The sequence below is a fragment of the Podarcis liolepis genome (genome assembly GCF_965112155.1).
Source record: "Podarcis liolepis genome assembly, chromosome: 2".
In the NCBI taxonomy this organism is placed as follows: domain Eukaryota; kingdom Metazoa; phylum Chordata; class Lepidosauria; order Squamata; family Lacertidae; genus Podarcis; species Podarcis liolepis.
Window position 1 is genome coordinate 125520337 of NC_139555.1, and position 27498 is coordinate 125547834.

The following is a 27498-nucleotide window of genomic DNA, read 5'->3' on the forward strand; positions in this document are numbered from 1 at the left end:
GGTATTTAAAGAGAAGTTATTTGATTGTTTGGATAAGATTATAATAATGGGTGGGCAAGAGATATAGGTCATAATATGGAAATGAGTGCTTGGGAGAAATGTGGGAAAATATTTTAGATTTACAGCATGTTGCACACTGAAGGAGAAATTTATGAAAATGATATATAGGTGGTATCTGAAACCGAGTAAATTAGCTAAAATGTACAAGACTGAATCAGATATCTGCTGGAAATGTAAGGGGAAAGTAGTTACTTTTCATTATATGTGGTCGACATGCAAGATGGTTAAGAACTTATGGGAAATGATATTTAATGAGCTGAAAAAAATGTTTAAGAGGACCTTTGTTAAAACCCCAGAAGCTTTTCTTTTAGGTATAATAGATGCAAGTATATCTAGGGATCACAGATCTCTTTTTATGTATGCAACTACAGCAGCATGTATGGTGTATGCTCAGAAGTGGAAGGAGGATGCCAACGAAGGAGGAATGGCCGATGAATTAATAGAATGTATAGAAATGGGAAGATTGACAAATAGAATAAGAGATCAAGATAAAATAGTATTTGAAGAAGATTGGAAATGCTGGTGATCTGCAAGGCAGATTGCTTCAAAAATGGCAAAAAAATATTTCTAAATATACCTGGCAAGGGGAAAAAACAAGAATAAAATATAAAATACTGATAGAACTGAAAGATAGAGGAGGATTCTCCCTGCCGGATATGATATTATGAAGCTTATCTGTGGTATTGAAATGGTGAAAGTACATAAAGGCTTTACAAACCACAGAATTAGGAAAAAATTGTATAGAATATGGGACAGATATAAAAATTTATTGGGAACGTTTGGCTTTCACCTTTGGAAGCCATAGCAGTGAAAAAGAAAAATATGATGGCTAATTGGGCAACTTACAGAAATTTATTAAGAGAGGAGGAGAATTTAAATTAAAAGAGTTGAAGGGTTTACCAGGAATGTTAACAACATGGTTACAATATCATCATTTGAATTAAATATTTTAAAATGATATGAAGCAGGTGTTTAGGGAACAACCATCACAATTAGAGACATGTTAAGTTGTAATGTTAAAGTGATGTCTAAAATGTACACCATGTTATTGGAATGGGAGACAAAGAATGAGCAAGTGAAATCTTCAATGATACACTGGGCAATAGATATTGGTCATAATATAGATATGGAAACATGGTAAAGATTATGGAATCCGGACATAAAATTTACAGCATGTTATGGTTTAAGAGAAAATTATATAGATGGCACTTAACACCTAGTAGCTTGGCAAAATGTATAAATTAAAGTCAAATAAATGTTGGAAATGTAAAGAGAAAGAAGGCACCTTTTGCACATGTGGTGGTCTTGTAATAAGGTTAAAGTTTACTGGGAAATGATACATAATGACTGAAAAAGATGTTTAAAATATCTTTCCTTTAAAAAACCCAGAAGCTTTTCTCTTGGGAATTATAGGATTAGAACTACCCAAACAGTATAGAAATTTATTTACATATACGACTACAGCTGCAAGACTGTTATTTGTCCAAAAATGGAAGGATGAAGGGGTCCCAACAAAAGAAGATTGCATACAGAAACTAATGGAGTATGCAGAAATGGTGAAACTTATCAGAATAATAAGAAATCAAGATAACAAACCTTTTAGAAAGGAATGGAAATGGCTTATTGAGTATTCACAAACTGTAAACAGATGAAGACATTGTCAGGATTATTGTAAAAACCTGCAGCTTAAAATATATATATATGAGAGATATATGAGAATAGAATAAGAATTAAAGTTAAGACAATTTGGAGTATGCAGGAAAGGAAGACAATAAATATAAGGAACTGCATAAATCGAGATGGAAGGGAGTTGAAATTGAAAATGTTAAAATTAGGCAAAAGAATTGTTGTAATGTATATAAATTAAAATTAAAAATAATTTTTAAAATGAAGATTGGAAATGCTTTGTAGATTATTTTGGAAACTTATTGTAAATACATTAAAAAGATAACAGTAAAAGAATGAATCCAGCAGTAAGAATACTGGGATATAAAACTGAGATAAAATATGGGGAAAATTAGAATATGTAGTGGAAAATAAATTAACAAAATGAACCATAGAAGGAGTTGAAGGCGAGTCAATATCAATTATGTGTTTTGCATTGGAAGCATTGTTATTGTTTCAATAACAATCGGCTGGGTGAGGACAGCAGGGCCTGCTCCCTTCCAGGGCCTTTTCCAACTGGCCCAGGGGGCGTGGCCCAGGCCCTCTCTCCCAGCTATAAAGGGACTCCTGCTGCAGGGAAGCCTCGGACCATCGGCTGGGTGAGGACTGCAGGGCCTGCTCCCTTCCAGGGCCTTTTCCAACTGGCCCAGGGGGCGTGGCCCAGGCCCTTTCTCCCAGCTATAAAGGGACTCCTGTTGCAGGGAAGCCTCGGACCATCGGCTGGGTGAGGACTGCAAGGCCTGCTCCCTTCCAGGGCCTTCTCCAACCGGCCCAGGGGGCATGGCCCAGGCCCTTTCTCCCAGCTATAAAGGGACTCCTGCTGCAGGGAGGCCTCGGACCACCGGCTGGGTGAGGACAGCAGGGCCTGCTCCCTTCCAGGGCCTTTTCCAACTGGCCCAGGGGGCGTGGCCCAGGCCCTCTCTCCCAGCTATAAAGGGACTCCTGCTGCGGGGAGGCCTCGGACCACCGGCTGGGTGAGGACTGCAGGGCCTGCTCCCTTCCAGGGCCTTTTCCAACTGGCCCAGGGGGCGTGGCCCAGGCCCTCTCTCCCAGCTATAAAGGGACTCCTGTTGCAGGGAAGCCTCGGACCATCGGCTGGGTGAGGACTGCAGGGCCTGCTCCCTTCCAGGGCCTTCTCCGGCTGGCCCGGGGGGCGTGGCCCAGGCCCTTTCTCCCAGCTATAAAGGGACTCCTGCTGCGGGGAGGCCTCGGACCACCGGCTGGGTGAGGACTGCAGGGCCTGCTCCCTTCCAGGGCCTTTTCCAACTGGCCCAGGGGGCGTGGCCCAGGCCCTCTCTCCCAGCTATAAAGGGACTCCTGTTGCAGGGAAGCCTCGGACCATCGGCTGGGTGAGGACTGCAGGGCCTGCTCCCTTCCAGGGCCTTTCCAACTGGCCCAGGGGGCGTGGCCCAGGCCCTTATTTGGAACAAACTTTTGGGGAAGCTGGGAAGTGTTCTGCAATTGCTTCCCTGTTCCAATGTGTTTTAAAATGTCCTCAAGCAGTCGGTGGCAATTTAAATTTGTATTTCTTTTTTCCTTTTTTCCCTTGTTGGGGTGGGTGGGTGTAATGGATATTTGGTTGGGGATTAATTTTAGTATAATTGTTCTGTTTTTGTTTTCTGTTGTTTTATTGGTTCTGTATAGTTTGTGTTTTGTTTTTAAGGGGCGGGATCAGGGCTGCCTGGGAGTGAGGCCCCAGCCAACACGATGGCTGGGACAAGTTCCACAGGGGGGGAAGCACTGGGACATCCGATCTCGGTGATCATGGGCAGGAGGCGGAGTTACGCTAAGACCAGACCATGTCATTACCGAGGAGGGAGGTTTAGTCATTATTTGAAGACTATCCCTGCCTCCGGGTCTGGCCTTGACCGGATGGATACTGGAATCAACAGGGGAAACCCACATAACCTGAAGGTGCTGCTGTGTAATGCCAGGTCAATGATGAATAAAACCACTGCCATCCACGACCCGATTGTGGATGGAGGATTTGACCTGGCATGTGTGACAGAGACCTGGTTGGAGGAAGCAGATGGGCCTGTCCTTGCTGCCGCTTGCCCACCAGGTTTCTCTTACGCACAGCAACCCAGGTCATGTGGGCGGGGAGGGGGGGTTGCAGTGATTTTTAGGAAGTCATTAGTTTGCATCAGGCGTCCTACTGGGAAGACCCAGTTTTCTGGAGACACCTAGTTTGGTTGTCCTAGGGGATTTTAACATCCACGCTGACACGACCTTACAAGGGGCCGCTCGGGACTTCGTGGAAAGCATGGCCTCCATGGGGCTGTCCCTGAATAAGTTGGGCCCAACTCATAGTCATGGACATGCCTTAGACCTGGTATTCACCTCTAGTGACGTGGGTGATCTGACACTAAGTAAAAGTGAAACCAAAGAAGTGCCAAGGTCAGATCACTTCCTGGTGCAACTGGACTTCTCCGCGACCCTTCCCCTCTGCAGGGAGGTGGGACCAATTCGGATGGTCCGCCCCCGCCACTTAATGGATCCAAATGGTTTCCAGAGAGTGGTGGGGGATGCTTTATCCCATGTTGATGGCCTTTCAGCTGATTCCCTGGTGGCCCGCTGGAATGTGGAGTTAACCAGGGCTATCGACTGTCTGGCTCCGAAGTGCCCTCTCCGATTGCATGGAGCCCGGACAGCCCCGTGGTTTTCTTCGGAGCTGAGGGCGATGAAACAATCGCTGAGACGGCTAGAGCGTCGGTGGCAGAAAACGCACTCCGAATCTGACCGGACACAGGTTAGAGCTCAACGTCGAGCCTACCAAGTGGCGATAGCGGCGGCGAAGAAGACTTTCTTCACCGCCTCTATTGCATCTGCAGAAAATAGTAGCAGGAGACTCTTTCAGGTGGTCCGCAATTTAACGGAACCACCTTTACCACCGGGGCCTTGTAAAGACCCCAAGATCTCCTGCAACGATTTTGCAAAGTTTTTTGCAGATAAAATCACTCATATTCGGAAGGAGCTAGACACCACCGTGGGAGCAGGGCTGGGGCGGGAAAGTGCTGGAGCTCTGTCTGGTCAAGTTGCATGGAATCAATTTCAATCCGTTACCCCCGAGGATGTGGACAGGCTGCTTGGACACGTGAAACCAACCACCTGTCTCCTTGATCCTTGCCCATCCTGGCTAATAAAAGCAAGCCGGGAAGGGCTGGGCGATGGGCTCTGCGGGGTGGTGAATGCTTCCCTCTGTGAGGGAACATTCCCAGATCCGCTGAAAGAGGCGGTCATTAAACCGCTTCTTAAAAAACCATCTTTAGACCCGGCCAGTATGGCCAACTATCGCCCAGTCTCAAATCTTCCATTCTTGGGCAAGGTGATTGAGCGTGTGGTTGCTGAACAACTCCAGGCACGCCTGGAAGAAGCATCCTTCTGGACCGTCTTGAGGGGCTGGGAGCTGGGGGCACTGTTATACAGTGGTTCCGCTCCTTCCTCCTGGGCCGTGTTCAGAAAGTGTTGGTCGGGGATGAGTGTTCAGACCCCTGGGCTCTCACTTGTGGGGTGCCTCAGGGTTCCGTCCTCTCCCCCATGCTTTTCAACATCTACATGCGGCCGCTGGGAGAGATCATCAGGAGGTTTGAGCTGGGTGTTCATCAGTATGCGGATGATACCCAGCTCTACCTCTCTTTTAAATCAGAACCAGTGAAGGCGGTGAAGGTCCTGTGTGAGTGTCTGGAGGCGGTTGGAGGATGGATGGCGGCTAACAGATTGAGGTTGAATCCTGACAAGACAGAAGTACTGTTTTTGGGGGACAGGAGGCGGGCAGGTGTGGAGGATTCCCTGGTCCTGAATGGGGTAACTGTGCCCCTGAAGGACCAGGTGCGCAGCCTGGGAGTCATTTTGGACTCACAGCTGTCCATGGAGACGCAGGTCAATTCTGTATCCAGGGCAGCTGTCTACCAACTCCACCTGGTACGCAGGCTGAGACCCTACCTGCCCGCGGACTGTCTCGTCAGAGTGGTGCATGCTCTAGTTCAGTGTTTCCCAACCACTGTTCCGCGGCACACTAGTGTGCCGCGAGATGTTGCCTGGTGTGCCGCGGGGAAAATTAAAAAATTCAAAAGATTTTTTTTTTTAAGTCAAATTTTTGATTGGGGCGCCGTCACTAGATGACCCCTGGGGTTCCCTCCCTCCCGCTCTGCGCCTCCCTCCTCCTCCTCCTCCTCCGGGGAGGCCCTTCCTGGCTCTCGGCCAAGGCTTGGCGGCTGCCACTCACTCACTCGCTCGCCCACCCGTCCCTCCATCCCTGCACCCGGCCTCTCCCCCTCCGTCCCCGGCGCGGGGGCTGCCGGGATCCGTAGTCCCCTCGCCCTTGGGCTCCGCGCCCGCGCGGGGTGCGCGAACTACGTTTCCCAGCGTGGCCTGGCAGGCCAGGCGTTTTGTTTGAAGTGCTCTTCTCCCGGCCATGGAATGAGCGCAGCGGCGGCGGCCGGGCGGGCAGGGGCTCTTCCGCGCAGACCCCGCGCAGCCTGCCTGCGCCCCCGCGGAGATTGGGCGGCAGGATGGAGCCCGGGGATCCCCGCGGAGGCGGAGCGGCGGCGGCTGCCCCCCAGGTAGGGCTGCATCGGGGGGGGGTGTTTATTTTTGCAATGCTGCATCCGCGCCGGAGGGGACGCATTGGACCGCGGGGAGACCCCTTGGCGGGCGTGCAAGGCAATGCATGCGTGCAGGCGTTGCATGGAGTGCAGTGCAATGCAATGGCAATGCGGCGCCCTGCATGCATGCATGCAACTTCCACCGGCGCTCCGGACTTGGCAGGTGAGGGGGGTCCCCAGTGGGCGGCAGAGAGAGCCGGGAGGGTGAAGGGGAGCCGGGGGGGAGCAGCGCTGCTCCCCGAGCCGAGCCCGGGGGGAAACTTCGGCGTCGTTGCGCCGGGTGTTGGAAGCGGAGGCTGGCGGGGGCCCCTCACCTGCAAAACCTGGTCGCCTCTCATATATTTCGTGCATTGCATTCATCGCCCGCTTTCTCCTCCAAGGAGCTCCCGGGGGCGCGCGTGGTTCTCCCCGTGTTATCCTCGCAACAACAGCCCTGCGAGGTGGGTCAGGCGAGTGGCCCAAGGGAGCACCCAGGGATTGTCCTGGCCAGGTGGGGTGATTTGAACCCTGCTCTCTGCCCGGTCTTCGTCCTCATTTAGCCCCCACATGTGCATGACTGTGCATGACTGAGGTTTTCCCCCCTCGTCTTGGCTATGGTGTGAGTCTGTGCTGTTAATTAATGGGGTTCTGCCTTCGGAGAAGATGAGCCAGCCCTCAAGGAGGTGATTATGTAATTTGCTAGCAATTCATGTCCCTCCCGGCGTGACGCTGCGCGCTGACGTCACGGAGCTGTAATGGTGGTGTGCCTCGAGATTTTTTTCATGAAACAAGTGTGCCTTTGCCCAAAAAAGGTTGGGAAACACTGCTCTAGTTATCTCCCGCTTGGACTACTGCAATGCGCTCTACGTGGGGCTACCTTTGAAGGTGACTTGGAAACTACAGTGAATCCAGAATGCGGCAGCTAGACTGGTGACGGCCGCCAAGACCACATAACACCGGTCTTGAAAGACCTACATTGGCTCCCAGTACGTTTCCGAGCACAATTCAAAGTGCTGGTGTTGACCTTTAAAGCCCTAAACGGCCTCGGCCCGGTATACCTGAAGGAGCGTCTCCACCCCCATTGTTCTGCCTGGACGCTGAGGTCCAGCGCCGAGGGCCTTCTTGCGGTTCCCTCATTGCGAGAAGCAAAGCTACAGGGAACCAGGCAGAGGGCCTTTTCGGTAGTGGCGCCCGCCCTGTGGAACGCCCTTCCAGCAGATGTCAAAACGATAAACAACTACCTGACATTCAGAAGACATCTTAAGGCAGCCCTGTTCAGGGAAGTTTTTAATGTATGATATTTTACTGTTTTTTTTGGTTTCTATGGAAGCCGCCCAGAGTGGCTGGGGAAACCCAGCCAGATGGGCGGGGTACAAATAATAAATTATTATTATTATTATTATTATTATTATTATTATTATTATTATTATTATGAAAATGGTAAATAAGATTTAGATATAGATGATATAAATATGTAGATATATATGAAAATTGTCTCTTAGTATCCAGTTCCACCTTGAACTCCCATGTAACACTGAGCACCGAGAAAAACCTTCTATGCTGAGGTGGGGCACCTATAGTCTTCCAGATGTGGCTGAACTCAAACTAGCATCAACCCAGGCAGGAACGTCCAATGGCCAGGATGATAGGAGTTACAGTGCAGCAGCATCTGGAGGGACACACTTTCTCCACCTTCCCTCTCTTCTGAAAGTGCTAGATTTCTGCAGTCCATTTTCTCCTGCCTCCTCTAGGTAATGTCTTAGACCATGTCATTACCGAGGAGGCAGGCTCAGTCGTTGTTTGAATACTATTTCTGCCTCTGGGTCTGGTCTTGACCAGAAGGATATTGGAATCAGCAACGGAGACCCATATGACGTAAAGGTGCTGCTGTGCAATGCTAGGTCACTGATTAATAAGACCACTGCCATCTATGACTTGATCTGGCTTGAGACTTGGTTGGATGAAGCAGATTGGTCTGTGCTTGCTGCTGCTTGTCCACCAGGTTTCTCTTACACACAGCAACCCAGGTCATACAGGTGGTGGCGGGGGAGGGGGGGTTGCAGTGATTTTTTAGGCAGTCATTACCTTGCACCAGGCATCCTCTTGGGAAGACGCAGTTTTCTGAGAGCATGTTCTGGAAGTTGGGCAATAGGGGCAGTACAGGATTCCTTTTGGTGTCCCAACCTCCCCGCTGCACCAAGGATTCCCTGGCCAAGCTGCTTCAGGTCGTGGTGGATGTTCTTCTGGAGACACCTAGTTTGGTTGTCCTGGGGGATTTTAACATCCATGCCAACATGACCTTACATGGGGTCACTCAGGACTTTGTGGAAAGCATGGCTTCCATGGCCCCTGAATAAGTTTGGCCCAACTCATAGTCACAGACATGAATAAGTTTGGCCCAACTCATAGTCACAGACATGCCTTGGACCTGGTGTTCACCTCTAGTGATGTGGGTGATCTGACACTAGGTAAAAGCGAAACAAAAGAAGTGCCATGGACAGATCACTTCCTGGTGCAACTGGACTTCTCCCCGACCCTTCCCCTCTGCAGGGAGATGGGACCGATTCAGATGGTCCGCCCCTGCTATTTAATGGATCCAACTGGTTTCCAGAGAGTGGTAGGGAATGTTTTATGCCATGTTGATGCCCTTTCAGCTGATTCCCTGGTGGCCCACTGGAATGCAGAGTTAACCAGGCTACTGACTGTCTGGCCTCAAAGCGCCCTCTCCGATTGCATGGAGCTCCCTGGAGCTGAAGGCAATGAAACAATCGCTGAGACGGCTCCAGTGCTGGTGGCGGAAAACTCATTCTGAATAAGACCGGACACAGGTTAGAGCTCAATGTCGAGCCTAGCAAGTGGCAATAGCAACAGCGAAGTGGACCTTCTTCGCTGCCTCTATTGCATCTGCAGCAAACAGCAGGAGGAGGCTCTTTCAGGTGGTTCATAATTTAACGGAACCACCTGCACCATCAGGTCCCAATAAGGGCCCCAAGATCTCCTGCAGATAAAGTCACTCAGATTTGGAAGGAGGTAGACTCCACCATGGGAGCAAGGCCAGTCTAGTCAAGTTTCATGGGATCAATTCCAATCTGTTACCTCTGAGGATCTGGACAGGCTGCTTGAACGAGTGAAACCGACCACCTGTCTCCTTCATCCTTGCCCATCCTGGCTCATAAAAGCGAGCCGGGAAGGACTGGGCTCTGGGCTCTGCGGGGTGGTGAATGCTTCCCTCTGTGAGGGAGCTTTCCTAGACCCGATGAAAGAGGCGGTTATTAAACTGCTTCTTAAAAAACATCTTTAGACCTGGCCAATATGGCCAACTATCGCCCAGTCTCAAATCTTCCATTCTTGGGCAAGGTGATTGAACAGGTGGTTGCAGAACAACTCCGGGCACGCCTGGAAGATGCGGACCTTGATCTCCGGCGGGCCTGGGACAAAGGTGAAAGCTGTTTCCGAGTTCTGCTGGATCATCATTACAACCTTGAGGAACGTCTAGGGGAGCTCGGAACTGAGGGTACTGTTATACAGTGGTTCCGCTCCTTCCTCCTGGGCCGTGTCCAGAAAGTGCTGTTAGGGGAGCCTCAGGGTTCCATCCTCTCCCCCATGCTTTTTAATATCTATATGAAGCCGCTGGGAGAGATCATCAGGGGGATTGGACTGGGTGTTCATCAGTATGCGGATGATACCCAGCTCTACCTCCCTTTCAAATTGGAACGATTGAAGGCAGTGAAGGTCCTGTGTGAGTGCCTGGAGGTGGTTGGAGGATGGATGGTGGCTAACAGGTTGAATCCTGACAAGACAGAAGTACTCTTTTGGGGGGACAGGGAGCGAGCGGGTGTGGGGGACTCCCTGCTCCTGAATGGGGTAACTGTACCTCTGAAGGAGCAGGTGTGGAGCCTGGGAGTTATTTTGGACTCACAACTGTCCATGGAGGTGCAGGTCAACTCTGTGTCCAGGGCAGCTGCCTACCAGTTTCATCTGGTATGCAGGCTGAGACCCTACCTGCCCGCAGACTGTCTCGCCAGAGTGGTGCATGCTCTAGTTAACTCCAGCTTGGACTACTACAACACGCTCTATGTGGGGCTACCTTTGAAGATGACCCGGAAACTGCAACTAATCCAGAATGTGGCAGCTAGATTGGTGACAGGGAGTGGCAGCCGAGACCACATAACACTGGTCCTGAAAGACCTACATTGGCTCCCGGTAAGTTTCCAAGCACAATTCAAAGTGTTGGTGCTGACGTTTAAAGTTCTAAACGGCCTTGGACCAGTATACCTGAAGGAGCATCTCCACCCCCATCGTTCAGCCCAGACACTGAGGTCCACCTCCAAGGGCCTTCTGGAGGTTCCCTCCCTGCGAGAAGTGAGGTTACAAGGAACCAGGCAGAGGGCCTTCTTGGTAGTGGCGCCCGCCCTGTGGTACGCCCTCCCATCAGATGTTAAGGAAATAAACAACTACCCGACTTTTAGAAGACATCTGAAGGCAGCCCTGTTTAGGGAGATGCTTTTAATTTTATTGGAAGCCACCCAGATTGGCTGGGGAAACCCAGACAGATGGGTGGGGTAGAAATAATAAATTATTATTATTATTCACTAAACACAGATAAAAGATCAGCCTCCTTCACACAGCACATAGTTAAACTAGGGAACTCGATCCCACAGGGAGCAATGATGGCCCAAATATCTGGAGGAGAGGTCTATTGCCAGCCACTCGCCGTGATGGCTCTGCAATGCCTCCACACTCAGAAGACAGCAGTGTTCCGAAATACTGGAAACTACAGGAGGCAAGAGTGCTCTTGTGTTCGAATCCTGCTTGTTGGTTTCCCAGAGGCATCTGGCTTTGCCGGTGTGAGAACAGGATTCTGGACTAGATGGGCCACTGGCCTAATCCTGTTCATATGTTGTTTCTTCACAGCGTGAATAAATGGCTCAAACAGGAGATTCACACCTCCAACGTCTAACAGTCAAGAGGAATAAAAATGTGCCCTCACCTAGAGAGGCCACCATCTCATAATTCTCCTCCATGACTTCCTTGTGCAGAGCTCTTTGGCCTGGATCCAGCAGAGCCCACTCCTCCTCCGTGAAAAACACAGCCACCTCCTCAAAGGTCAAGAGGGCCTGGAAGAAGAAGAAAACAGGGCTGCTCTTAGATCCCCATCATCCCCACTCAACACAGAGGGAGGCTGGGTGGTCCCATCTGTGCCTCTTCCCTCCAACCTGATTCCCCAATGCTCTTTCCCTACCTGAAGAAGCTGCCTGGCTCCTCTTTCCACTCCACCTTGAAGAAGAGAAGGTCCAAACGGTGCCTCTGAGGCCATTGGTGAGGCGATTCGGAGGAGCCGTAAAGTTGGCCACTTCTGGGACTTGCGCAGTTCTACTTCAAAGAAAGGAGCTGTGCTTTTATCTTCCCAACTCTGTGAGATAGGACAGGGTGAAAGATAACCGGGGGTCAAAACTGGTCCCTCGTGAGCACAGACCCGAACCTGCCTGATTACATTTCAATCCCGCCACTTATGTACCAATTTTCCTTGCTTAGCAGCAGGTGAAAATCCAAAATGTGCCTCTTCCCTCGGCTTCAGGGCCTCATAAACAGGACAGCAAACCCTCCCCCATTGCTCCCCCCTCTGCCGACATGGGGGCCACCCCCTTCCCAAGAAGCAAATCCTTGTTTCCTTTTGCCAACTCCTCACAATAGCCGCTGCCTGCCCTCCATACCTTCCCCCATGGAACCAGCTCTACCAGGAGCCCTACTGAGGCAAGGGCTTCAGCAGCACATTTCGGAAGGGGGCAGATCAGGGTCCTGGAGGAGCTCAGCCCCCCCTGCCACTGGAGACAGAGCCTGGGGGGCAGGAGTGGGGCAGCAGTGAGAAGGGAGATGGAGGGTGTTAAGCAGAGAGGAGCACCACTAGGTGGAATGGGGCTGCCCCCCCTTTGAACGGAGAAGGACTGACTTCTGAGTCAACATGCACAGGGTGGGGCTGCAAATCCCTTTGCAATTAATTAAGTTCCACTGGGGGGGGACCCTTTTGTGGTTCGTCTCAAGTGTCTTCGCTCCCCCCCCCCCACCATGGGAGCCTGGCTTGATCTCTGCGCTTCAGAGAAGATCTTGCAATGCAAACCCTGTTGGGGGAGGGCGATCCCACTTTGCAACAGGATGGCCTGCATCCAGCCCCCCCTCCATGATTTCTACAGAGAAAGAGCGGAGCCCCTCCCAGCTTTCCTTTCTCGCTCCCCCCCCCCTCAATCCTCCCGCCTCCTTTCCCAGCTGCCCTGTTTGTAGATTCAGGGAGAGGGAAAGCAAATCCTTCTCCCACCCCCCTCCCCAAATAACCCCCAAATATGCGGCACCTCTTTCTCCTCTTCTCCAAGTCCGCTTCTCTTCCGGGAATGAGGATGGAGACCCCTCCCCTCCAAATAGCCTCTCCCCACCCAAAAAAAGAAAAACAAATTTCCTGCCTCTCTAGGAAGAGGAGCTCATTGACCCAGAGGGAGGGGGAGGGGCAGGAGATGCGCCTCCCCCTCCTTGCAAAACAGAAATTCACTTCCCAGCCTGAAAGCTCTACATTCCCGTTTATTTAGTGAGAAATTCACGGGTTCGATTACCTGCAGCGGCAGCGAAAGACGACCCACCCCCCACCCCGATTTCTGAAAAGCCTCCCCCCGGGAACTTTATTGTTGCAACAGGACTTCCACCCACCACATGGAAGAAGCAGCAAGAAGCAGTGGCGTAGCGTGGGTTGTCAGCACCCGGGGCAAGGCAAGTAATTTGCGCCCCCTAACCCGTGGATTTGCACCCCCTAACCCTAACCCCCAGATGTTGCGCCCGGTGCGGCCGGCCCCCCCTGCACCCCCCCACGCTACGCCACTGGCAAGAATGTCTCTTTTGTATAAGCTTCCCTTTTTACACTCAACACCCTTAGTGCAACATTACACATACGCCATATATACATCACAGCTATGTCATAACCTGGGAGGGGTCTTCTATATAAAAATAAATAATAATAATTTATTACAGTGGTGCCTCGCAAGACGAAATTAATTCGTTCCGCGAGTTTTTTCGTCTAGTGAATTTTTCGTCTTGCGAAGCACGGTGTCGGAAAAGTTTTGGAAAAGCTTCAAAAATCACCAAAAACCTCAAAAAAGGCTACCACACCCCGTTCTATGAGTTGCTCCTCGAAGTCAAGTCGCAACTGTATTAACGGTGTTAAGAAAAAGGAAACAAACTTGCAAGACGTTTTCGTCTTGCAAAGCAAGCCCATAGGGAAATTCGTCTTGCGAAGCAGCTCAAAAACCGCAAAACCCTTTCGTCTAGCGAGTTTTTCGTCTTGCGAGGCATTCGTCTTGCGGGGCACCACTGTATTTGTACCCTGCCCATCTGGCTGGGTTTCCCCAGCCACTCTGGGCGGCTTCCAACCGAATATTAAAAACAATACAGCGTCACACAGTTCCGGCAGGTTTGCCTCCATCCCTCCCTTGACCTGCACTTCACTCCCATTAAGTAAAACAAAGGTGATTATGTGCATTAGGTACCTCCAACTCCCAAGAAAAAGCGACCTACTCACAGTGTTAAACTACTGGCTGTGATCTACCAGTTGTCACTGACAGGCAACGTTGTTGATCTAGTTGTTGAGCTTTTTTTGGGGGGGGGGCAAACTTGTTGAGCATTTTTTATGGGGGGGGACAGTTGCGAACATTTTTCTTTTTTTGGTCGCGAAGGGTCCCGCCAACATTTTTCGTTGTTTCGTTTTGTGAGTCACGTAGATCGCTAAAGGTCCTGTGATTGACAACAATCGACCAATGACATCTGAACTAAAAACATATAAGATCTTATATGTATATATAATAAATGTTCATAAATGTGCCAACCAAGCACATACATAGATAGATGTGTGGACCACATGTCTGGAGCAGCACAGGAGGACCGCCCTGAAACCATTTTCAAATGTTTTCTCTGTCGGAGGGAGGGGGTGGGGGAGCCTCCCCATTGTCTTTTTGTTCACAAATCCTGTCTTAAGGGTATGTCTGTGTGTGAATAAGGTGAGCCTGTGACCTGGCTCAGGAACTAAGTATTTGTCATTACAAAAGACAGGCCAGGCTCCCCAGGGTATCCAATCAAGTAAGCATTAACAGGTAATCTGCCAGACAAGAGGTAAACAACGCACTCAGATTTCTGTTGTAGACCGCCCTTTCTGTGATGTAGGTATGATGTTTCTGGGGGTGGTCTTGAGCTCCAGGGCGGGCACTTTAAAATGTCTATATAAGGGCGGACACACCTTGGTTCTGGGTCCTCCTCCTTCTCCTGCGTGTGAAGGGGGCACCCTGTTGCAATAGTTCAATAAAGACCAGGCTTACTAGCTGCTTTGCTTCTCAATATTCTCTGGTTGGCCTTTGTTATTTTCTCCGACCAATGGAGAACCTGCAAAGGACTCTATAAGGGCTCTTGTGTCCCCCATAACGGAATAAGGGCAGATTTACGTTTATTACACGTCCCATGATCGACAAGTAGATCGTGATTGACCTGTTGAACATGCCTGATGTACATGTTCCTGTTCTCCTGGTCAAGTTAATCACTCCATTTTGTCTTGACCAAGATCCTAAAAAGACTGCGGCTGGGCTTACCTTGTTTCTGATATGGCTACCACTCAGGAGCCAGAATGCCAGCGATTATTGGCCAGGCAAGGAGGCTGCTGAGTACGTGGTTGATGAAATGTTTTGTAGGGGCATTTGCCAGAGTGATTGTGATGATTTTGGTAAATTTCATAAATTTCCATAAATTCCGGCACCAATTCCATTTTTTGAAAAAGAGAGAGCTGATGGAGAAAGTTAGGCTTTGTTATGTTTCAGATTCCTATTTTCATGTTTGGTGGGGGTGTACAGTGGTCCACGCCTTCTGGAGAAAAGTGTTTTATCTGACCCCCCAAATCACTAAACAATCTATCCGTCCTAATCCAGCACTTGCCTCATTATAACTGGATTTTATTCCAAATTGCAGGCTTCAATCTAAAGAATTAATTTCCTTTCTGTTCACAGCAGCTAAACTACAGTTATTGCCCAATGATGGAAGGAAACCTCTAAAAAACAATAGGAGCTTGGATCAATAACATCTGGATCATTGCTCTATCACAACGCCTCACATGCCATCGGTGTCTAATCAAAGGCATCTCCAAAAAAGATACCTTTGACACAATCTGGTCTCCCTTTATTGAAGAAGAACACGATATTGATAATGCCATCATGATGCCGCCATCATCCTCATCAGTGATGGCCCCAACCTGGTGGAATGCTCTGTGCCATGACACCAGGGCCCTGCAGGATTTAACTTCCTTCTGCAGGGCCTGTAAGACAGAACTATTTTGCCTGGCTTTCAATTTGAACTTCGCCTGATCTTTTATTCCCCTTCCTTCCCTCCCCCTCCCCTTTTATGAAGATTACCCTCTCTGGGATCCCACAGCTAATTCTCCCCTGGTTTCCTCACTGGCCCAAATAGGACTAATTTAGCCAACTAGCCCAGGTGATCATCTAATGTTTATTGGATGGATTTCCCCCCTAAATTTATTTCTGAATTTATTGTTATTCACATTTTATGCTGTTTTTTGTTGCATCAATTAAGTGTTTTAAATTTGTTGTTAGCCACCCTGAACCCGGTTTTCTGAACTGGGAAGGGCAGGATATAAATAAAAAATTATTTAGTATTTATTTATCATCATCACCACCATGGAGGTATTTGTGGAGGGGATATAATGATTGGAAATGTCTAGCCAAACAGATTGATAGTAGGGTTCTTATTGAAGGTATTGGGGGAGCAAACAATACTATGATCTGGGATTGAGGATCGGAGTGATCATTCTGTGATATTATGGCAGTGGACAAAGCTGTATTTATTTTGAATAAATGATTTATTTTAAAAGGTCTTGAATTCAATGCTTTTGCATGCAGGAGGTCCCAGGTGCAATCCTGGCAGGCAAAGAGACCCCTGCTGGCATCCGTCTGTCTCAGAAGGCGATGGAGGAGGGGGCCTTTGGGGGTGAAAGTCCAACTGTGGGCAGCTTGCAGCACCTGCTGTGGCTGCTTCATGTCATGGGCAAATGCTCAATGCCAGCAGAGGGAGTAGCAGCTCCGTATGAACTCTGCTTTCAGCCTCCTATACTGCCTGCTCTTTCTACAGATTTCTGAAACATGGGCCTGTAATTTACAATTCCCTGTAAATCGCCCATTGTCTATCCATATTGCCTCTCTTTATTGTAATAGCCTCAATAGGAGATAGCCGTAAAGGTGTTTTAATTTTCAACAGACTTTTATATTTCTCCCAAACTCTATACAAATTCTTCCTTACAATATGGTTTCTAAAGCTTTTGTAAATTTTTGCCTCACCAGAACATAAGCATGCATGCCAGCAAAATTTTAAATCCTGGCATTCTAAGTCCAGGATGTCTGCAATATCCAATGTAATCCATTCTTTTAACCAACTCAGGCAAGCTGCTTCATAATAGATTTGCAGATCTGCCAGATCATCGATTTCTGAAAGATGGGCCAATTACTTGGGCACAGATTCCTCTGTCCGTAGGCAAATGACTCTCCTGAAACCACTGGCAATGCCCACATTTCCCTGTGCCACCTTCCCTCCATATATTGGTTGTCCCCCTCAGTACCTTCTTTATTCTGGTTACCACTAGGGATTTTATCCCCTTTGCAGTTAAAGTACCCATGAATGAGAAGGGAAGGTAAAACAATGAATTTATAAAATCTAAACAATGTAGTAAGGTTTCATAATTACTTTTCAGTCATTTTGTGTTTTAATTGTTCCTTTATTGCAATTATAAAAATGGGCTTTATGCTGCTGTTCTTATAACAGGGGACTGGACTAGAAGACCTTAAGAGTCCCTTTCAACTCTTCAGTTCTAGGATTCCAGAGCCAATCCTGCTTCCTAAACACTACTGTCGTACTGCACTTTTTACAACTCTCCACTCCCAACTCTATCTGCCAAAGACCAAATATCAACAGACTCTCAGCACATGCTCACTCTCAATGAGCACTCCAGAGTCGCATTCTGCACATCCCTAACAGTACACTAGCTTTATCATTATACTTACAATTATGAGAAATTACCTTCATTGCTTTAATACATATATGTACAACTTTCCATACAAACACCAGAACATCAAATGTACCCCATGCATTTACCATTGATTTTTCCCTATCTGAGTTTGTTGATATGAAGCACAAAGTGAACTTTGTGGGGAAAACTTGGGAGCACTCCATACATCTAAATGGGTTCTCCCCTGTGAGAGTCCATAAGTGTTGATTAGGAACTCCACTATAAGTGAAACACATTAAACACTTTCATTTAAACAGTTGCTTCTCTGTGAGTTTGCTGGTGTTTTCTAAGAGTTACACTCTTACTGAAGCACTTCCCACACTCCAAACATTTAAATGGTTTCTCCCCTGTGTGAGATCGTTGATGTTTAGTAAGAGCTCCACTCTCAATGAAACCCTTTCCACAATGTATACATTTAAATGGTTTCTCCCCTGTGTGCGTTCGTAGATGTATATTAAGATGTGAACACCGACTGAAGCTCTTTCCACACTCTGTACATCTAAATGGTTTCTCCCCTGTGTGAGTTTGTAGATGTAGAGTAAGGTGTGAGGTATGTCTGAAGCTCTTTCCGCACTCCATACATTTAAATGGTTTCTCCTCTGTGTGAGTTTGTTGATGTCTTGTAAGAGCTCCACTCTCACTGAAACCCTTCCCACAATCCATACATTTAAATGGTTTCTCCCCTGTATGCGTTCGTTGATGTACAGTAAGTATTCCATTGTGACTGAAGCCCTTCCCACACTCCATACATTTAAATGGTTTCTCCCCAGTGTGAGTTCGTTGATGTATAGTAAGGTGTGAACACTGACTGAAGGTCTTTCCACACTCCATACATTTAAATGGTTTCTCCCCTGTGTGAGTTCGTTGATGTACAGTAAGGATTCCATTGTGAATGAAGCTCTGCCCACACTCCATACATTTAAATGGTTTCTCCCCTGTGTGAGTTCGTAGATGAACAGTAAGTATTCCATTGTGACTGAAGCCCTTCCCACACTCCATACATTTAAATGGTTTCTCCCCTGTGTGAGTCCGCTGATGTCTAGTAAGGTGTGAACACTGACTGAAGCATTTCCCACATTCCATACATCTGAATGGTTTCTCCCCTGTGTGACTCCGTTGATGTATAGTAAGGCTTCCACTCTGACTAAAGCTCTTTCCGCACTCCAAACATCTGAATGGTTTTTCCTCTCTGTGAATTTGTTGATGTACAGTAAGGCTTCCACTCTGACTGAAGCTTTTTCCACATTCCGTACATTTAAAGGGTTTCTCCCCTGTGTGAATTTGTTGATGTACAGTAAGTTTTCTACTTTCACTGAAACACTTCCCACACTCAATACATTTATATGGCTTTTCCCCTGTATGAGTTCGTTGATGTAGAGTAAAACTTCCACTCTCACTGAAGCACTTCCCGCACTCCGTACATTTAAAGGGTTTCTCCCCTGTGTGAGTTCGTTGATGTACGGTAAGGTGTGAAGACTGTCTGAAGTTCTTTCCACACTGCATACATTTAAATGGTTTCTCCCCTGTGTGAATCCGTTGGTGTATGGTAAGTTTTCCCTTTTCACTGAAGCTTTTTCCGCACTCCATACATTTAAAGGGTTTCTCCTCAGTTTTAGTTTGTAGATGTGTCCTAAGGTGTTCACTCGCAGTGAAGTACTTTACAGATGGCCCCTCGAAATTCTGATTGCCTTCTCCATCACCTGGTTTTAAATATCGGGGGTGGGAGATAAGAAAATATTGTTAGGTATTCAAGGAAGAGAACCAGAGAACTTAACACACAGCAAGGCCAATCAGCACCTTCTCTGATTTTAACACTTCCAGTATCCCTCCCTCTTCTATCTACTAAAGATTTAGGAAAGGAAAGGACATAAGATAATAGTCTCAAGAACCCTTAGTATCCAGTTCTACCTTCGACTCCCATTAACACTGAGCACCAAGACAAACCTTCTATGCTGAGGTGAGGCATCTATGACCCTCCAGATGTGGTTGAACTCTAAGCAGCATCAACCCAAGCAAAGATGGCCAATGACCAGGGATGATGGGAGTTGTAGTGCAGCCACATCAAGAGGGAGACACTTTCCCCCTCCTGTGAAAATGCTGCACCTCTGTATTCAGTTTTCTCCTTCCTCTATGATCCGTAATTTCTTCCTGATACATTCCAACCAACTGTACACATCGCCTAAACCTGAGCAGGCTGCTGGAAAAGATGGGCCCTCATTCTAATCCAAATGGCTCTTAATAATAATAATAATAATAATAATAATAATAATAATTTATTTGTACCCCGCCCATCTGGCTGCGTTTCCCCAGCCATTCTAGGCAGCTTCCAACAAAGATTAAAAATACATGAAAATGTCACACATTAAAAACTTCCCTGAAGTTGCCTTCAGATGTCTTCTAAAAGTCTGGTAGTTGTTTATCTCTTTGACATCTGATGGGAGGGCGTTCCACAGGGTAGGCGCCACTACCGAGAAGGCCCTCTGCCTGGTTCCCTGTAGCTTTGCTTCTCACAACTGCCAGAAGGCCCTCGGTGCTGGACCTCAGCATCCGGGCAGATCAATGGGGGTGGAGACGCTCGTTCAGGTATACTGGGCCAAGGCCATTTAGGGCTTTAAAGGTCAACACCAACACTTTGAATTGTTCTGGGAGCCAATGTAGGTCTTTCAAGACCGGTTTTATATTCCTACACACTGAAAGGCGACATACAAAGTTACAGTCTCACAGCAAAGTGGAAGCATGTAACACTCAATCTGTTCAGGACAACATGCCTGTGTTTTTCAGTTCCAAGCAAGGAGATGAGCTCAGACCTGAGTATCAGAGCCGCTCTATGAGGAATAAGTAAAACATAAGTGCTGTATTAGTAATACAGTGGTACCTCTGGTTATGAGCTTAATTTGTTCCGGAGGTCCGTTCTCAACTTGAAACCTTTCTTAACCTGAGGCACACTTTCGCTAATGGGGCGATTCCGCTCGCATCCTGGGGCAAAGTTCGCAACCAGGAAACCTACTTCCGGGTTAGCAGAGCTCGTAAGCCGAAGCTTTCGCAAGGAGGACGGTTTGTAACCAGAGATATTACTCTATATGACTATAAAAATATACAAAAATATTAAACTTTTGAAGCAGAGGCAACAAAGTATCTGCTGGCCCATTAAAAGCTAATAAATGACGTGGACCAGGAAACATCATAACACCATTATTAACCCGTGAGTCCCTTTGTAGATTTTCCCATTTTAGTTTTTTTGGGGGAATTCATACCACAATATCAGCTTATGAAGTTACCTACTGATAAAAGTACAGCGTTTATAAACTACAATCTTCAACATCAACTTCGTTGGGCTGGTCATGTTGTAAAGATGCCTGATTATTGTCTTCCAAAGCAACTATGCTATTTCTAACTTAAGAATGGAAAGTGAAATACAGGTGGGCAACTAAAGTGGTTTCAAGATGTTCTGAAGGCTATTCTAAAAAAATGAAGTATAGGCATAGAAAATTGGGAACCACGGGCTTGCAAGAGTGCCAACTGGAAAATAGCTTTACTAAAGGCTTCGTGGACTTTGAAGAAGCACAAACTCAGGACGAAAGGGAGAAACAAGCTACGAGGAAAGCATGATGGCAAAACCTCGCTGTGATTAACTCCTAGAATCATAGAATAGAATCATAGAGTTGGAAGAGACCACAAGGGCCATCGAGTCCAACCCCCTGCCAAGCAGGAAACACCATCAGAGCACTCCTGACATATGGTTGTCAAGCCTCTGCTTAAAGACCTCCAAAGTAGGAGACTCCACCACACTCCTTGGCAGCAAATTCCACTGTCGAACAGCTCTTACTGTCAGGAAGTTCTTCCTAATGTTTAGGTGGAATCTTCTTTCTTGTAGTTTGGATCCATTGCTCCGTGTCCGCTTCTCTGGAGCAGCAGAAAACAACCTTTCTCCCTCCTCTATATGACATCCTTTTATATATTTGAACATGGCTATCATATCACCCCTTAACCTCCTCTTCTCCAGGCTAAACATGCCCAGCTCCCTTAGCCATTTCTGCCCAGAAACCTATGTCCCCACTGCCAAAGGATGTGTGGATCCAGAATTGGACTGCACAGTCACTTACGGACACACCATTAAGATCATGTGGATGGAAGACAATCTTACTCGGCTACGAGGGGTCGCCAAAGAAGAAGACACAGCATGAATAAATGGCTCAAACAGCAGATTCACACCTCCAACGTCTAACAGTCAAGAGGAATAAAAATGTGCCCTTACCTAGAGAGGCCACCATCTCATAATTCTCCTCCATGACTTCCTTGTGCAGAGCTCTTTGGCCTGGATCCAGCAGAGCCCACTCCTCCTCCGTGAAAAACACAGCCACTTCCTCAAAGGTCAAGAGGGCCTGGAAGAAGAAGAGGAAGAAGACAAAGCTGATCTTAGATCCCCATCATCCCCACTCAACACAGAGGGAGGCTGGGTGGTCCCATCTGTGCCTCTTCCCTCCTCCCTGCTCCCCTTGCTCTTTCCCTACCTGAGGAAGCTGCCCAGCTCCTCTTTCCACTCCATCTTTAAGAAGAGACGGTCCAAACAGTGCCTCTGAGGCCATTGTGCTGCCTGCAGGCGATTTGGAGGAGGCGTAAACTGGGCCACTTCTGGGACTCCCTCAGCTGTTGACAAGATGTGCTTCAATGCAGTGAGCTCTTTAAGGAGAATAATGCAGAAATAATTATTATTATTATTATTATTATTATTATTGAATTTATATACCACCTTATACCTGGATGTCACAGAACAGTTCACAGAAAGGCAGATTTATTTAGGGTGGGAGACATTAACACAAATAGCATTCCTTTTACAAAGTACAAATACCAGTACTAATAAACTAATACTCATAAATTCTCATTACGAAGGGAACTGGAAGGATGTAATCCTTTCTACAGGAACTTTATAATACTATAAGCTGCCTCAGCCTTTAGGGGACATTCAGCTTCAGTTTGTAAAGTTCTAGGATCAAATCCCAAACTCTGAATGAAGCTTCGCAGAAAGCATTACAGTCATTCCTCCAAACAGCCACCCAGGAAACCAGTTTCTGACCCTTTGATACATTTAGAATGAAGAAAATAAGAGAATCTCCTAAATTATGGGCAGAATTTGCAGTCAGAAGAAAAGCAACACCTGGAGGGCACCAGGGTGAAGAAGCTCCATCCAAGGGGAGAGGAAATATTTAGAGCACTCGATGCGCTAACATGGATTGTAGTTTAGGGGACAGAGATATGAAGTTCAGTGGCTTATGCCCCCCTAGTCCTTCCTCTTAGGAACCTGTGTGTGTGTCCGCTTTTATCTTCCCTACACCATGAGGAAGGACAGGAGAAATATTCAGGGGTCCAAACTGGGCACAGGGCATCCCTCCTGAGCAGGGGGATGGGAGACTGGGTCTCCCTGGTGGAAGCCCAGCACCCGAACTGCAGGGTTGGGAACCTCAGACCCAGGGGCTGAATTGGCCCTCAAATCCTTTCTCTCTTTCTCTCTGGCCCTCAGGAATTTCCCCAGCACCACACCCTCTTTCCAACGTTTCCCAACTGCCTCCTGAGGTTTTTTTGTGGGGCTGGGAAAAATCCCTGGAAGGCAGGCAGCTCCTGGACAAAGCTCAGAGTCAGCCCCATAGCCCCACCAACTCTGTCCTCTGTCTTGCCCATCAATAGAAAGAGGCCCCTGGAAGGCTGCTCAGGAGCGAATATGGCCCTCAGGCTGGATAATGGTCTCCACCCCTGTTCCAAACATGGAACAGGCTGTCATCCTGGCCCACCTTGCAGGGTTCTGGTGTGAGCATTGCCCAGGTGCATTTTAGATCACCTACAGTATCCTGCCAACCTAGCAGTTCGAAAGTAGATAAATAGGTACCACTCCGGCAGGAAGGTAAACGACGTTTCCGTGTGCTGCTCTGGTTTCCCAGAAGCGGCTTAGTCATGCTGGCCACATGACCCGGAAGCTGTACGCCGGCTCCCTCGGCCAATAAAGTGTGATGAGCGCCACAACCCCAGAGTCGGTCACGACTGGACCGAATGCTTAGGGGTCCCTTTACCTTTACCTTACAGCATTACAAGGCCCTCCTGGCAACCTGGATGGGGACGAGGCTAGGCAGGAGTGAGGCTGGCAGCACCGGCAGAGAAAGTCCCTCAGCACCTCTGCGCTGGGCCAATCCTGCAAGACAGGCCAGATCTCCCACCCCTGGGAGCTTTGATTCTCCTTCCCGACAAAGTCCCAAGAGGATATCTGGAGAAGCCTCTTTTTGGAAAGAAGGAGCATCCAAAACTCATCCCTCCCCTTCTCTTTCCCCCAAGTCCAGCTGGGGAGGGGGCATTTCTTTAATTCCTCCAGTCTTTGCTATGAACATATTTAAAGGGCTCCTGAGACCTTGATCAGTTTCAATTCCTGTCATCCATGGGCCCAATTCCCTTGCCAAGCAGGAGGGAAACTGACAAGGTGCTTTTTCATGCTTCAGGAAATCAGGAATGCTCCTCTTCCCTCCAGTTTTGGGGCACAAAAGCAGCACAGCAACCCCCCCCCAACATGGGAAACCCAACAAGGCTCTTTCCTTTGTGCCAAAGCAACCTCAGCCGGCCAGACTGGGATTTCTGAAAGGGGGGCTGGGGGGCCTCCCTCCTCCTTCTCACATCAGCCTCCTTCTTACTCAGGAAGCTCCGGAGGCCGATTTCCCTTGACACTGTCCATCTCTCACCCCCCACCCAATTCGAAATCTCCCCCCTCTCCCCCAATCCAGAGGCGACTCTGCTTCCACTTCCTCCCCCCTGCTTGCCCTCCCGATCTCCGCCCCACTGAGGCAGGGGCTTCAGCAGCACATATCGGAGGGGGGCAGATCAGAGAGGAGGATCACAAGGTGGAATGGGGCGGCCACCCCTTTGAACGGAATAGGACTGACCGCTGAGTCAACAGGCACAGGGTAGGGCTGCAAATCCCTTTGTAGTTTGGGTGCATGGGGGGGGCACCCTTTTGTGGATCGTCTCAAGTGTCTTCGCCCCCCCCTCCCCCCACCATGGGAGCCTGTTTTGATCTCTGCGCTTCGAAAAAGATCTTGCCATGCAAACCCTCCTGGGGGGAGAGGACCCCGCTTTGCAACAGGGTGGCCTGCGTCCCGCCCCCCTTACCCACAGAGAAAGGGCGGAGCCCTTCCCTTATTTCCTGTCTCTCCCCCCCCGCAATCCTCCCGCCTCCTTTCCCAAATGCCCTGTTTGTACATTAAAGGAGAGGGAATGCAAATCCTTCTCCCACCCCCAAATAACCCCCCAATATGCGGCACCTCTTTCTCCTCTTCTCCAAGTCCGCTTCTCTTCCGCCAATGAGGATGGAGACCCCTCCCCTCCAAATCGCCTCTTCCCTCCCCCGCAATAAAACTCCCTTCCTGCCTCTCTAGGAAGCGGAGCTCATTGACCCAGAGGGAGGGGGAGGGGCAGGAGATCCGCCTCCCCCTCCTTGCAAAACAGAAATTCCCTTCCCAGCCGGCAAGCCCTATATTCCCGTTTATTGAGTGAGAAATTCATGGGTTCAATTCCCCGCAGAGGCAGCGAAGGGCGACCCCCGCCCCCCCGAATTTCTAAAAATTCTCGTCCTGGGAAGGAGTTTAGAGCAGTAACTTAAGACAACCCTAAAGGCTGGTCCAATGTCATTGCAATGGGTACTTTTTTTAAAAAAAGAGGGAGCTTATGGAGAAAGTTAGGCTTTGTTATATGACTTTCCAGAGTTTTCCCAATGAGCCAGTAGATAGATACAGTTATCAGTGAATTGTTACATTTGGAAATCTGCAGCGGAGCCCTTTGAATAGAGATAGGAAAATTGGTTGATGAAATGACATTTGCAGGAGTGATTCCAACCGAATATTAAAAACAATACAACATCATACATTAAAAACTTCCCAAAACAGGGCCGCCTTCAGACTCTGGGGTTGTGCCACTCATCTCACTTTATTGGCCGAGGGAGCCGGCGTACAGCTTCTGGGTCTTTTAGCCAGCATGAGTGATCCGCTTCTGGCAAACCAGAGCAGCGCACGGAAATGCCGTTTACCATCCCGCCAGAGTAGTACCTATTTATCTACTTGCACTTTGACATGCTTTTGATCTGCTGGGTTGGCAGGAGCTGGGACCGAACAACAGGAGCTCACCCTGTCACAGGGATTCAAACCCCCATCCTTCTGATTGGTAAGCCCTAGGCTCAGTGGTTTAGACCACAGTGCCACCCGCGCTTTTGCCTTATGATATCATAAATACACATGCCAACGAAATCTTTTATCATGACCTTCCAAATCTAACAAATCTACATTTTTTTAAGTTATCCTATCCTGGATTCAGCAAATGCAAGATGCTTCATAATATACCATATTTTTCACTCTATAGGACACACTTTTCCCCCTCCAAAAATGAAGGGGAAAAGTGTGTGCGTCCTACGGAGTGAATGCAGGCTTCAGGAAGCTATCCGCAAGCCTGCGGAGCCCGGCTGGAACTCCCGCCAGGCTCTGCAGGCTTGCGAATAGCTGCCTGCAGCCCGGAGCCTGGGGAGCGCAGCGCTGTGCACCCCGGGCTTTGGGCAGCTCTCCGCAAGCTTGCGGACAGCAGCCTGCTGTCCCCGAAGCCAAAACAACGAGACGGGGCACTGCACAGCCCTCCGTCTTGCTATTTCAACTTTGGGATGGCTGTGCAAAGCCTCCGCAGGGCAGCGAGGTGAAGGCACCACACCGCCCTGCGGAGGCTACAAAGGATGTCCCCAAAGCCTCAAGCCTTTGAAGTGCAGCTGTGCTCCAAAGGCTTCAGGGATCTTTGAGGCTGGCGGTGGGGGAAAGCAACGCTGGGGGGCAGCAGCAAGGCCTGCTCTTGCACGCACCTTGTTTTTGAGGGCGAGAACAATAAAAACCATTCCCCCCCCATTCTCCCCCCCCCCCATGGTCTGGTGCGTCCTATGGTCCAGTGCGTCCAATAGAGCGAAAAATACGGTAATCTTAAATCTGGTAGAGAGAAACCTCCTCTGTCTTTGACATCTATTAGTAATTTATGTTTTATTCTTGGTTTCTTCCCTCTCCAGATAAATCTTGAGATATATTTTTGCCATTCTTTGAAGCAGTTCATATTGCTTATCACCAGAATTGATTGAAATAAAAACATATGAGGCAATACATTCATCTTAATTACTGAAATTCTGCCCAATAATGATAAATTCATCCTTCCGCAAATTTCTAAATTCCTTTTTATTTCTGTCCATAATTTTTCAGTTATCTTTAAATATATTAATATTCTTAACTGTAAACCATATTCCCAGATATTTAACAGATATATATATTTGTGTCTTATGCTGTATCTCCTTTTTGTCTTGCTCTGAAACATTCTTCACTAAGAGCTTAGTCTTATTTTTATTCAATTTAAAATGTGATACCTGTCCAAATTCCTATATTTTTTCTAATACTTTCTGTAGTGTGTTATGGTAAAATCTGGGTGTGAGGCTGCTCTGCCACCCAACTCGTCGGACTAAGTCCGCGGGTCCCTGCGGAGGAAAATGAGCTCAGCTGGAGACAGGAGCAAGCTGCAGAAGATCCAAGTTTATTGCGCAACAGGTTCAAGGCGAGATTGAACCCCGAGAAAGGGGTGACATGAACTTTTAAAACTTCCCTCCATGTCCCAGAATACAGTGCAAAATACATCAGTGTTACATCATCATGAATACATTAGGAAGAGGTTGGGTTACACCAGATTAACATATGGAGGAGGTAGGGGGGAATAGGCAGAGCTGGAGATATGCGCAGATAAGCACATGCTGAGTACCGGTGATGAGAAGACAATGGTCCATGTATGCATAGTCTGCCACCTGGCATTGCCTGGAGGAAAAGCTTGGCAGAGCGATTTGACAGGATTAGGGTCTTCCTGAGTACGTGACACCTCGCTTGAGGGATCATGGAGGGCAGGGGAGGTGTCATGGAGTCCTGGAGATACTGAGCCGATTGGCACCGAAAGCAAGAAAATTGGAGTTGTGGTTGATTTTACACGATTTTTAAAAGATTTTAGTCCATTTTATATTGATAATTGAGGTCGGAAACAAAATGGATACATTGTAGC

The 27498-nt window shown here is 48.2% G+C and overlaps 2 protein-coding genes across 9 annotated transcripts in view; both read right to left on the reverse strand.

Moving 5' to 3' along the window:
* Positions 1–27498, reverse strand: part of LOC310701187 (uncharacterized protein) — a 267686-nt gene that overhangs the window by 30181 nt on the left and 210007 nt on the right. The gene's annotated exons all lie outside the window — the stretch shown is intronic.
* The window catches only part of LOC310701156 (uncharacterized protein), a 61050-nt gene that overhangs the window by 5083 nt on the left and 28469 nt on the right, over positions 1–27498 (reverse strand). For 4 of the 8 annotated variants that reach the window (XM_083491544.1, XM_083491542.1, XM_083491543.1 and 1 more), the window contains exon 6: positions 17092–17177. Coding sequence is in view for 4 of the 8 variants with exons in the window: in XM_083491539.1 (XP_083347665.1) it covers positions 11299–11425; positions 21915–21989 (202 nt within the window). In the remaining 4 variants the exon portion in view is untranslated. Of the gene's footprint in view, positions 1–11298; positions 11426–11550; positions 11722–12655; positions 12758–17091; positions 17178–21914; positions 22084–24701; positions 24791–27498 lie in introns of those variants that run through there. The other 4 variants (XM_083491540.1, XM_083491541.1, XM_083491539.1 and 1 more) reach the window with 3 other exon arrangements.